Below are 13,423 nucleotides of genomic sequence, written 5' to 3' on the forward strand. Positions count from 1 at the left end.
GCAGGATAATATCCTAGGATAATGTTGCAGGATCTAATCTGGATCAGTCACCAGGACCAGAGGTTGAATCTTCTGAGTTTTTGGACTCCTACTGGAGCCCATCCTCAGGGAACCTCATTCTGGTGAGAGAGAAATTCTCTGAGGATGGGCTCCAGCAGGAGTCCAAAAACTTAAAAGATTAAACCTCTGTGATTGATCCAAATTGGATCCTGATTCCTAGTGACCCACACCTGAGTTGCTGGGACTGGAAACACTTTCATAATACGGGACATTATAAACCACAATGGCTGGGTTCATGCAATGCACTGAACATCAAGCCAAAACTGAAGAAAAAACATTTTGGCACAGCCCGGTGTAGCAATCAAGTCTACTGAATCACGTGAATCCTTGTAAAAAGTCCAAATGAAATCAAGGTTACCTGCAAATGTTCTGTAACTTCTTTGTGAGTTTTTTCCATCTGGTTCATTTTCACCCTCATTTGGGATTCCTGGTATTGCAGGTCAGCCTTCAGTTCTGTTATCTGCAAACCAAAACAAAGAAAATAGGGCTACTGAGATGCATTTGCAGTGAAGTGAACTAATATAATTCCATCCCTCCCCAGGGGAATCAATAAGTCAGTTCCAGGCTGAAGAATAACAGAAGGTATTTTAGGTAAAGGTTTCCCTCACAGATATGTGCTAGTCGTTCCCGACTCTAGGGGGCGGTGCTCATCTCCATTTCAAAGCCAAAGAGCCAGCGCTGTCCCAAGGCATCTCTGTGGTCATCTGGCTGGCATGATTAAATGTTGAAGGTGCACAGAACGCTGTTACCTTCCCACCAAAGGTGGTTCCTATTTTTCTACTTTCATTTTTTTTGCACACTTTCTAATTGTTAGGTTGGTAGAAAATGGGACAAGTAACGCGGCACTAGGGATTCAAACCACCAAACTGCCGACCTTTCTGATGGACAAGCTCAGTGTCCTAGCCACTGTGTCCCTAGGTGTTTTATTAACCTCTAAATATATTTTTCTAGAAAACTGAAACAGGTACCTAGCCTAGGTACACTGGAGCCTCATCCTATTAAATATCCAGTGAAATAATAACACTATATATTTAAAAAAAAGAAAAAGAAGAGAAAGAGGAAGAAAAGCACCTCAGAAAAATGATGTTGTCTTCTACTGGACATTGATGACTATCATTACTATTTGTTATTTTGGGTTGCTGTCCAAAGGAAGGACATTATTTTTTTGGACAAACCATGCAGTTAAAATATTTTAGCCAGAATATGTATCATTTTTGAGGGCTGAATCTCCCATGACTCTTCTGAATTAATTAGTGCTGATTTCAATCCATAAACCCCTTTGTGGATTGGTGCCTGGTTACCTGTAGGACCATACAATCCTAATTCAAGTCAACTTCAATCATCCTGGGACAAGTAGCTAGCTGTCCCCATTTTTTGCAGAAATGTTATTCCATGATGGGGCAGGACCTCTGAAATCATCTCCCACTGGAGATTCATTTATCTCCAAAATTGTCTTCCAGAAAAAGCTGAAGATACAGCTTTTCTGTGGAGCTTTTGAGGCCTAATGCCATGTATTGTGTTTAGGGTTTATTCTTAGTCCTATGATTGCAGTGCGAGTTAAGATACCTAGATGGATGGATAGATACCTGGATGGATGGATGGAGATGGATAGATATGGATTAAATCAGGATTTTTTGGGTATATTATATGTCCTAAATAGAATGGTGCGATGGCCTAGAAGTGGAGCTCTAGCCTCACAATCAGGAGGCTGTGAGTTCGATCCTAGGTAGAGGCAGCTATTTCTCTCTCTGGGCACCATGGGAATATATCTGTTGAACAAAGCTCTGCATTGGCGACAGGAAAGGCACCTGGCCATTAAATGCTCTGCTAACTCCATTCAGTTGCCCAGACTCCACCCCGCAAGGGATTATGGGGTCTTTAAATGATGGTGATGATTATATGTCCTAAATATTCCTATTTCTGTTTTGGATATTATTTACAACTTCTCCATCTTTCCCATAATATGGAGGATTAGCACAGTTTATTCATGTTCAAAATGAGATAGTTTTGGTCATCTTTTGTAACTCAACATTTCAAAGCTTCTATTTTCTTGATTGTCATTTTGGTCCCTGTTCTTATTTCTACCCCATAGAACTGGCAAAATAAAACACAACCCAGTGTTTTATTTGTCTACCAATAAATTCCAGCTTTAAACTTCAAACAAGTTTACTTATTTGTTGGACAATTATCTTGCCTGTTCAATCCTATTCTTTTTTCCCCAATGTCATGATTTCATCAGTCCTTTCAATCATCTCATTCAAAAGTGATGATTTAAGAGGAAACAGGGAAAAGATAAAAACCAACTTCAAATGAAGCTAGACTCCTGGTAAATTTATGGATAAGCCCCACATTGTTTTCTTGGCAACAATATAGAAGAACAGTTTAAAAGATAAAATAGTAATAAAAATGATAGTGAGAAGGAAACAAAAACATCAAAGGAAGATTCCCCTCCCTGAAACGTGCTCTTCTGGGCTTCAACCGTGGCACCAAGCATGACTCTAGGGCAGGGATAAGGGTGTGACTGTTGTCATTTGTGAGTCACTGGTGGCCACCAGGCACAAGAGATTGCTGGGTTAGGGTTAAGGACAGAAACTACAAATTGACTATGGCTTCAGCTTACAAAGAAAATCTTTATAAAATGTTTTACAAGTGGCATCTGCTAAGTGCTGAAAATGTAATCAGACCCCATGTACCTACTACCACATGTAGTGGACGTTTAGTAAAGGAAGAGAATATTGGGAGAAAATACAAAACCGGCTGGAAATGATAGTCAAACAGAATATTTTGAAACCAGAAACATTCTCCTAGGTATACTACCAGAGGGCTATGTTAAAGGAACCACATATTTAGTTTTACACATACTAACAGCAGCTAGGATCATATATGCTAAATATTGGAAAAATGTGAATAGCCCACCAGAGGAGGGTGTAGTTTGAATTTTTTTTTATTGTGCCGAAATGGTTAGACTAATGTTTAAAATTAAAGATCAAGAAGATAACAGAATATTATATGATTTGGAATAAATTCTATGAATGGATAGAAGCAAGAGGTAGGAATCAGAGAAAAGTAAGATGATAAATTAAGAAAATAAGAAGGTAAATAATTACAATACTTTAATATAAGAAGAAACTTAGCTAAAAGCTTTTTTGTTATAGTTACTCTATTGTTACTATAGTATTATTATTGTTATTAGCTTGTATATCAATGTTTAACACCGCTCTTCTTCTTTTGGTCTTTTTTATTTGTAAATGGTATAACCTGACAACGCACTGTTTTTCAAAAAAAGTGTTTATGAATAAAAATGTATATTCCATTCCCTTAAATGTTGCTATCTTACAGGATTTAGGAAGTGTGATTTTTTGGGTGACAGCCTCTACCTATGGAACTCCTCTCCTCTGAATTTCGGCAGTCCCCCACCCTCCTAGTCTTCCAAATGTGAAAGAGGGTGAGATTGATAAGAGGACTCAGTGATGGACTGCATGTGAAAGTTTAACTTTGGTGCTGGATTTTTAATGTTTATTCTTTTAATACGAGAGAGGGGGAGGGAGGGATGGATAAGTTGATGCATGACTGCTGGTTGGAAAGGCGGCTGTATGTATTAAACAGCATGGGTCCACCCCCATAGCCCTTCCCGTCTTAGAGCAGTGTATCTCAACCTTTGCAACTTTTAAGATTTCTGGACTTCAGTTCCCAGAATTCCCCACTCAGTAGCATAGCTGGGTTATAATTGCTAAGGCTGAGAAACACTGGCTTAGAGACTCATCAAGGTGCTAGATCCTGACGCCTCCTCTTCAAGTAACACTCAGTGAGCAGGACAGTGAGCAATACAGGAGAGCCTGTGGTGAAGCAAAGCATCCCAGCAGGGAGCTCTAAGGTGTTACCTTCTTTTCTTTCTCCAGGATCATCTGATCCTTCTGGTGTAGCATTTTCTTCAAAGTAGCTACTTCTTCCTTCAGTTGGGCTATGATGACAAAGTGATCGGTGCCAGGGGAATCCAAGGCGAGGTCTGGAGAAAAACTGAAGGAGACCATTGGAGTGACTTCACTCTGCTCATTACTACAACCCAACACCCATCGCAATGGATCCATGAACAAGAGAGGGTTGGACTCATAAAGTTATACGTTTGGAAAGGAACCCTTGAACAATGGGCCCTATCTAACAACGTGACCGGTCAAAACCGCGGAGGACAAAATTGCGCTCGACGAAAGCGCGCATTTGACGTCATCACAGCGCGACGAAAAAAAATTAAAAATTGAAATAAAATTAAAATTAAAGCAAGCCGATTCACATAAAGGTAAGGGTTAGGTTTAGGGTTAGGTTTAGAGCGTTAGGGTTACGTTTAGCGTTAGATTAAGGGTTAGCGTTAGGTTTAGAGTTAGGTTAAGGGTTACGTTTAGGGTTAGGTTAAGGGTTAGGTTTGGGGGGGTTAGGGTAAGGTTTTCGCTTTATTTTTACATTTTTCGATCACAGCACGATGTTTTCGTCGCGCTGTGATGACGTCAAATGCGCACTTTCATCGAGCGCGATTTTGTCCTCCGCGGTTTTGTGGTGGAACCATCTAACAAAATGAAATTCAATGCAGAGAAAGGCAAAGTCTTACACTTAGGCAAGAAAAACCAAAAGATACACATAGAGACTGGGTGAAACCAGGCTTAATAGCAGTCAAGGGGCTGCCAAAGAGAGGAGGGGGTTGAGCTATTTTCCAAAGCACCTGAAGGCCAGACAAGGAATAATGGATGGAAACTGACCAAGGAGAGATTCAATCTGGAAATAAGGAGGAGCTTTCTGACAGTGAGAGCAATCACCAATGGAACAGAAGTTGCCTTTGGAAGTTGTGGGAGCTTCATCACTGGAAGCTTTCAAGAAAGATTGGACTGCCATCTGTCAGAAATGATGTAGGCTCTCCTGCTTGGGCGGGGGTTGGACTAGATGACCTAGAACAGTGGTCTCCAACCTTGGCAACTTTAAGACCTGTGGACTTCAACTCCCAGAGTTCCTCAGCCAGCTTTGCTGGCTGAGGAATTCTGGGAGTTGAAGTCCACAGGTCTTAAAGTTGCCAAGGTTGGAGACCACTGACCTAGAAGGTCTCTTCCAACTGTTAATCTGAAACTCTGAGTGACGTATTTCATAGGGCATAATTTCCATACCTCTTATTCAATTGCTTCAGGGAGGCATTAAAAAATAATAACATAAAAGAGTTGTGCTGGTCATGCCCATGTATGGTATCTGGTACAACCTTTTATTTCAACATCTGCTCTAAATAGAGAATTATATTCTTAACCATTGCTTCTGCAAAGCAAAACTGTGTTTTGCATTTCTGTAGCATGAGGTTACGTTTCAGTAACGCACAGCAAGCTGCTGCTACTCTTTACCAGTCTAATAACATAATCCTGAAACTTGACAATCTTCACAAGACTTCATAAACAGGCATACTGAGTTATATACATCTAAAAGTTGCAGTAGGGTTTCTGGTGAGGATTAAGAGGGGTTTCATCATCTACAGGGAGCGGAGACAGTATTTCAGCAAAAATCAGCATCTGGAGGAACCAAATTCTCTCCAAAGAAAGGAAGATAGAATAATCTATTGGACTCTGGACTGATGCTCCTACAAGTTAACTGCAAAACTGGAAGCTTTTGCCATTTGGTTGTGAGTTGAGTGGTTGTGAGGTGTGGGATTCCATCTACGTACACAGCTGGGGAACAGTCAAAAATGGACCAAACAACCAGCCATTCTGCATTTCTTAATCACATTTTGATATAATTACTGTACAGTCTGAGAGAGATTCCCTTTCACAACAGATAAGGACTTATCTTGGTGATTTTTGGCAGAAAGCTTAACAAGAGATGATATAAGTAACTTTAAATTGGATGAAGGGGAAAGTTATTTGGAAAAGATTTAATTTTTCTATGAAAATGCATTGCCAAAATCATATCCGAATTAAACAATTGACTCAGACATTCTGTGGGAATGCTGCTTGCTTTGCACTAAAAGACTCCTGATAATTGCCTGAATTTTCAAAACAAACTATGAAGATAACTTGAGTAGACTGAGTACTTGATGGTAACCATGGAGATGCAAATATGACGTGTGTTTGCAATTACAGCTTTAAAAAACATAAAGAGTGTGTGAAGTTTGTTTATCTTCTTTAGCACTTTTATTTTTAAATAAGGGTGTAGGAAAAAAGCAGACAAAACTGGAGGTGGAATTAAACAAGTCATTAGCCTAGAATCGTTATCTTCCCATAAATAGTCTAACTCCAGCCTCTCAAATTTTGTTGATCCTTATCTGGAACCAAATTTAGTATTGAACTTTAGTTGACTGCATTCTTATGTATAGGATTGAGCAATAAATCTTCTGAACTGCAATTTAACCTATGGTCCTGATTCTTTGTGCTTAACATCTGGGCTGCAAGATTAGAGTAGAAGAGTTTCTTTGGAACAGCTGGTCAAGAAAGATGATAAAGCAATTTGAGGTTACTTCAGACAATGCTCGATCAATTAGGAACTAAATTGGCTCAATCACTTGAATTCAAGCCCTTAAAAAAAGATGAAAGGCTTGATAAGATGGAAAATTCTGTAAAATAAATGTCTGGGGATATAAAACACATTAATTTGGCTACGATTTCTAAAACTGAGATGTTCCCAAAGACTTTTTCTGATCATAACCCTGTGAATTTGGCTGATAAAAGGAAACCTACTTCTTTCACATGGAAATTAAATATAAGCTATTATAGAAAGAATTGATAGTAAAAGATTGCAAATAGAAAGTTTTTATAAATAGTTACTAATTTAAGAATCATTTGGGAAACAAGAAAACTTTCAAAAGATGTTATTTCACATAAAATAACACTAATCTTACAAAGAAGACCCAAGATAAAACAAAGGCTATTTTGGATGTGATAAAAAGAAAAGAAAGAATTTGCTAGAGAAATTAAGCATTTTACATCAAATTAAACTTTAAAGAAACAATTGTCAATGTTAACTCTAGGAAAAATGGAAATAAAAATAAAGCAAAATAATTTTGAATTTGCAGATAAACCAGGGAAATGGCTACCATATAAACTAAGAAAAGAGAAAGAAAAGAAAATGATTTTGAAACTTCAAGAAGGAGATACTGTATTAATGGACAATGCAGTTATACAAAAAAACATTTCCTCACTATTATTCTAATTTGTATAAGGGACATCATATTTCTTTGGAAAATAGATAATACTTAGAAAACCAATGTTTAGCAAAGCTTACAAAGAAGCTGAACCCATAAAAACAAGGGGAGTTTCTGAAGTCATAAAAAGATTAATCCAGGAAAAGTACTAGGACCAGATGGATTATCAGATTCCTATTGCAAATCCTTTGAGGATTAACCTTTACAACCCCTCCAAAAATGATGAATTCTATTTTACAGGGAGGAAAGATGCCAGAAAAGAGGCTGAATGCAGCATTAATTCCTAAGGAGGGGTAAGATCTAAGAAGAAATTATAGACCAATGTCATTACTGGATAAAGATTATAAATTGTTGACAATGATTTTAGCAAATAGACTTAAAATATTTTTTTACATATTTCTTTTTGTCACTTCTTTATATGTGTTTTTTTCCTGCACTTTTGACTTTTTTACCTTAAATATTACTTTCTGTTAGTTTTTATATTTGTTGTTTAAAATTCTAATAAAAAAAATAAACAATGCAATGAAATTATCTGGAAAATAGTAAAACTCATTTTTTTCTTTCCAAGAAAAAATACTTAATTTTCCAAAATTTCTAATTCCTTCCCACAGTTAGATAACTCTGCCTGTAGTCATAGTAATAATTCCTTGCCACACCATCAAATAGATCAGGTGCTTTCTATTTTGATTTTTTCTGCATTAATTAATTGCAGACTCCGGAAATCCTATGAGGCAAAAAGTATAACTCTAAATCTATAGCAGCCTCCTTTCAATTTAATACTTTCATTAGAAATGTGAGTTGCCAGAAAAATTTGAATCAGAAAAATTTCCAGAGAATGATTCAAATTAAAAGACAGTAACTGTTCGAAGTTACAACACTGAAAAAAGTGACTTTTGACCATTTTTCACTCTTACGATCTTTGTAGATCAAAATTCAGATGCTTGACAACTGGTTCATACTTATGACCGTTGCCGTGTCCCAAAATCATGTGATCCCCTTTTGCAACTTTCTGACAATTATGGTCATAATGGTCATAACTCGAGGTTTATCTGTATTTATCTCCTTTTTATCCAAAGTTTGCACAAGTACTGACCACATTATTAGATTAAAAATAAACATGCCCTCGTTCTATGAGATTTGAACATTACATATTTGTGGAATGTGCTTTGATGTATGAATAAAAATATTTTTACCGGAACGCTGAAAACTCTACCGGGCAATAAGCAATAGAACAATACACAAGTGCAACATAGTTTTAGATTTTTGTTTTAGTACAGTGACCTGAAAAGCAATTCTGAGCCTGTCAACTTTATCTGAAGTAGAAAATGTTCTTACACTCAGCAATAAACATAGCAGGATTATAGTTGGGCAAGATAAACTATAGCTACCAGTATATAGCCCTTGCTTGCTGACTATTTCAGACTCGCACATAAACCCGCTAAAAATTATTACTCTGGAACATTATGGGAAACTAGCCAAGAAGGAAGAAAGAGCTCCACTTACACAGCCCAAGGCAATTTAAAATGGCCATCATTGCCATGCAACAATCAGGGTGATTTCTCTGCTAGGTAGCAAAGAAACATAGAATAGCCATTTTCTGGTCCCTCTTGTTAATGCCTTAGTGTCTACAGATATCAAAGAAATACACGTAGTCCTCAATTTACATTCATTTAATGATTTAAACAAGATGAACAGAAGTAGATGCAAGCATTTTATATTGACTCATCTGTACCTACATTACAATAATATGGTTAAAATCAGCCTCAAATATAAGATCTAGGATGAGCATTAATTAATTAAGCCTATAATGTATGCAGGAAAGTAACCAATGGCAAGCTTTTAATGATTGTTCAATGTCACATAAGGAAGGCTGAGCACCAAAGAATGGAGGCCTTTGAATTATGGTGCTGGAGAAAACTCCTGTGAGTTCCTTTGGACTGCAAGGCAATCAAACCAATCAGTCCTAGAGGAGATCAACCCTGACTGCTCTTTAGAAGGCCAGATCCTGAAGAGGAAACTCAAAGACTTTGGCCACCTAATGAGAAGGAAGGACTCACTGGAGAAGAGTCTAATGCTGGGAAAGATTGAAGGCAAGAGAAGAAGGGGACGACAGAGAATGAGGTGGCTGGATGGAGTCACCAAAACAGTCGGCCTGAGCTTAAATGGGCTCCAGAGGATGGTAGACAACAGGAAGGCCTGGAGGAAAATTGTCCCTGGGGTTGTGATGGGTCGGATATGACTTTGCAACTAACAATGTCACAAAAAATCCTAACTGGATGGTCCTTGCAGTTATGACAACTGGAGCATCTCCATAGGCACACAATCAAAATTCAGGCACAAGGCAACTGGCATGTATTTACAATGGCTGCAACATCCTGGGGTCCCTTGATGGCCACCAGCTGGCTTCCAACAAGTAAAGTCAATGGGGAAAGGTGGAATCACTTAACAAGCGCTTGATTCACATAACTGCAGTGATTTTGATTAAAAACTGTGGTTAAAAAAAGGGGTTTTAAATCAGGCATGGCTCACTTAACAACCACTTTGCTTAGCAACAAAAATCCTGGTCCCAATTGTAGTGTAAGTTGAGGAATACCTGTACTTAAAAACAAGGCTGGATTGTTCAGCTTAAACGAAGGCCTAGTCACCTTCCAAGTTTGCCGATCTGATGCAAACCTGATGCAATTTCCTGCTGTATTAACCTCCATATCACAGACAGGTCTGGGACAGAAATCTTGCATGCCTGAGTGCAAGAATAGTTGCAGTCAGATTCCTGCTGACTCAACTTTGCTTGAGTGCAAGCCAGTATAGGCAGTCCTCAATTTACAACAGTTCATTTAGTGACCTTTCAAAGTTACAACACTGAAAAAAGTGACCTAGTACCGTTTTTCAGTTACAACCTTTGCAGCATTCCCCATGATCATGTGATCAAAATTCAATGCTTGGCCACTGGCTTACATTTATGACTGTTGTTGGGCCCCAAGGTCATGTGATCCCCTTTTGCAACCTTCTGGCAAGCGAAGTCAGTGTGAAAGTCAGATTTCTCTTAACGACCAAGCTACTAACTTATCAACTGCAGTCGTTCACTTAACAATTGAGGCAAGAAAGGTTGTAAAATGGAACAAAATTCACTTAACAAATGTCTCATTTAACAAGAAAAAAATGTGGGCTCAATGGTGGTCGTAAGTCGAGGACCACTTGTAATTTCTTTCTCACAGTTTATGGCTGCCCTCCAGTGGTTATGTATGAACACTGCAAGGACTTCCAATCAAATTTATTTGTGCACATATTAGATTATCCTGCCATTATTATTTTATAAGTAACGCAAGTCAGTGAACATAAATAACATTCCTCCCTCCTCTCATTTCCCTCATAACAACAACCCTGTGAGGTAAGTGACTGCCCGAAAGTCACCCAGTCCTCTTTCCTGTTTAGAACTAGAACTCACAGTCTCCTGGTTTCTAACCTGATGCCTTAACCACTAGGCTAAGCTGGTTTCCACGCCTCCCCCAAAAGTACTCTAGAAGTTGTAGGGATATTAATAATGTTGAAAATTTCAGATGATGCAAAACTTTAAGAGGTGCCTCTATAATTTAATATAGAGGCTTGAAATACTTTGGTTTTAGATAATTTGATACCCAGAAACTATGTTTGCTTACATAAACTGAAGAATATTTTTTGGATCCCAAAGGTACTTTTTTCAAGAGACAACTGGACCAGAAAGTCCAGTTGACTCTTGAAAAAGCACCTTGGAGACAAACACGACTGAGAATCTGCATAAATATTTGTTGAGATTAGCTGCAAGCTGATTATGTCATCAAGTAGTTTCTGACTCCTGGCAACCACATAGATTTTTTCCAAGATGATCTATCCTTAATTGGTTTTTTCCATATCTCTCCCTCCCCCCAACAGTCCACTCATTGTCTCTGTAACTGAGTCCACCCACCTTGCTCTTCTTCTTCCTTCCTTCCATTTTTCCTAACATTACAGCCTTCTCCAGAGAGTTGGTTCAAAGTTGGTTTTCATAAAATTGGTTCAAACAAGAATAATTTGAGCCTGATCATTTGCGCCTAAATGCAAACCTGCAAACTTGCAGTTGAATATGGTACAGCGTTAGGCCAAGGAGTGTCCTGGGAAGCTCTTAATTAAATTCTTGTGTCAGAATGTCCACTCTTGGTGGCCACGGGCCAAGTTCCCCCAATCGGATATTTTTCAGATATGTTGTGAGTACAACACCAAGGACTCTCCAGGCAGACTGGAGGCCATGATAAAGGAGGATTCCATAGAGTAGCTTTGCTTCCTCAGCCTTCATCCCCGCCCTGTGGATAACAATGCTAGACTGCTCTGCAAGTTTTAACTTAACAATTACAGGCAGTCCTTTCTTAATGCCTGCCTCGTTGAATGACTGAAGTTCTGATGGTTTTAAAACAATAACTGTGAATAATCATTGCATTTACAACCACTGCAGCATCCCCCAGTTGAAAGATCATCATTTATGTGCTCTGCAACTGGCTTGCAACAAGTAGTGTTAATAGAGAAGGGGAAAATCAAATCATAAGTTGTGGTCATGTGATGTTTCCTTTAACCTAAGGGGAAGTGAGTTTGTTAAGTTCTTCCTGTATACTGCATGAGTCAAAAAGAGGGCTGTGAAAATATTTACAGACCCCTCACACCCTAGACATTTAGATTTTTAGATTTTACTTTATTTGTATGCCGCCCTTTTCCCTGAGGGGACTCAGGGCGGCTCACAATTCAAGGGAGGGGAAAAACAGACAAGTTACAAACATGAAAACCATACACCGTTAAAAGCACAACAGTCATACCATTCGAGTGGGGTTGCAAGTCTTTAGCCCCAGGCCTGTCGGAACAGCCAGCTTTTAAGGGCTATGCGGAAGGCCTGGAGGGTGGTGAGGGTACGAATCTCTATGGGGACATAAATTGTTTCAACTTCTATCCTCAAAACGAAGCTATAGGGCACTGCAAAGCAGAACTACTAGACACAAGGACAGTTTTTCCCTGAACGCCATCACTCTGCCAAACAAATAATCCCCTCAACACTGTCAAACTATTCACTATGTCTGCACTACTATTAATCTTCTCATTGTTCTATCACCCATTTTCTCCCCCTTATGACTGTAACTTTCTTGCCATTATCCTTACGATTTATAATGATTGTTTCGTAGTATGATTTGATTGCTTACTTGTACCCTATGACTATCATTAAGTGTTGCAACTTATGATTCGTGACAAATGTATTTTTTCTTTTATGTATACTGAGAGCATAGGCACCAAGACAAATTCCTTGTGTGTTCAACCACACATGGCCAATAAAGAATTCTATTCTATTCTAAAGTATGATGTTTTGCTTAGGTAGGTGTAATGTTTAACAATGGAATAACTGCTCCCAATTGTGGTCACTAAAGGAGGCCTACCTGTGCTGAGTTGATATAAATGAAATAATTTGAGTATCTGAACTACAATATACACAGAGTAAAATAAACGTTATGTTTATTTTGCACAGTTAATATGCACAGTTCTGTTACATAAATAGAAAGACTGAACAAGACAAATCATAAAGGACAGGGGAGAGCACACTGCATTGATTTTTTTTCCTGTCTCACAGGCCTATTGAAAAGCCTGTCTTTAAATGGTTTGCAAGCCAATGAGAGCCTCCATAGGTGGAGGCAAAGAGCAGCTCTGCAGGAGACATATGAGTGAAATTGTGGCATGGAGGGTGGGCTGGGGGAAGGAGAAACAGGGGTGTCTTCATCTTCCTTTTCAGAATGACCCACGATTAATTTTGAGGAACTTCTACTTTTCATCTGGAAACACCAGAATGTGTATTCACATGCTTTCTTTCCCTTCTTTTTTTAAATAAAGACAAACTCCAATAGCCCTTTAAGTAGCTTACCTGTCCCCATTGGCTAATATGGCATCAAACTTGGGTTTTTTCTTTGGGAGTTCATTCTGAATAGAAGATGTAGATAAGGTTTTCTGGCTGCAAAAAAGAGCAGAGTGGAAAAATTAACCACAGCCTGTAAACTAGCCAATTCGAAACCACGAGTTGAAATTTTTCAGCCCTTACCAATAAAGGATGTTTGAAGCTCAGGGTTGAAATGAGGGGTCCTTGGTGCTCTCTAAGCTTGGCTCTTTTCTTTCAGATGTTTCATTACCCAAACTAGGTAACATCCATCAATGATAGGG

The 13,423-nt window shown here is 38.6% G+C and overlaps 1 protein-coding gene across 2 annotated transcripts in view; it reads right to left on the bottom strand.

The window, feature by feature from the left end:
- FAM76A (family with sequence similarity 76 member A) overlaps positions 1-13,423 on the bottom strand; it is a 30,780-nt gene that overhangs the window by 3,872 nt on the left and 13,485 nt on the right. For both annotated transcript variants that reach the window (XM_014074802.2, XM_087727830.1), the window contains exons 6-8: positions 13,131-13,217; positions 3,942-4,077; positions 419-520 (exon numbers count right to left, since the gene is read on the bottom strand). In XM_014074802.2, coding sequence (XP_013930277.1) covers positions 419-520; positions 3,942-4,077; positions 13,131-13,217 — 325 coding nt within the window. The remainder of the gene's footprint in view (positions 1-418; positions 521-3,941; positions 4,078-13,130; positions 13,218-13,423) is intronic.

The sequence above is a fragment of the Thamnophis sirtalis genome, unplaced genomic scaffold (assembly GCF_051295495.1).
Source record: "Thamnophis sirtalis isolate CommonGarterSnake01/CBP01778 unplaced genomic scaffold, rThaSir2_p1.2 scaffold_13, whole genome shotgun sequence".
NCBI classification, from domain to species: Eukaryota; Metazoa; Chordata; class Lepidosauria; order Squamata; family Natricidae; genus Thamnophis; species Thamnophis sirtalis.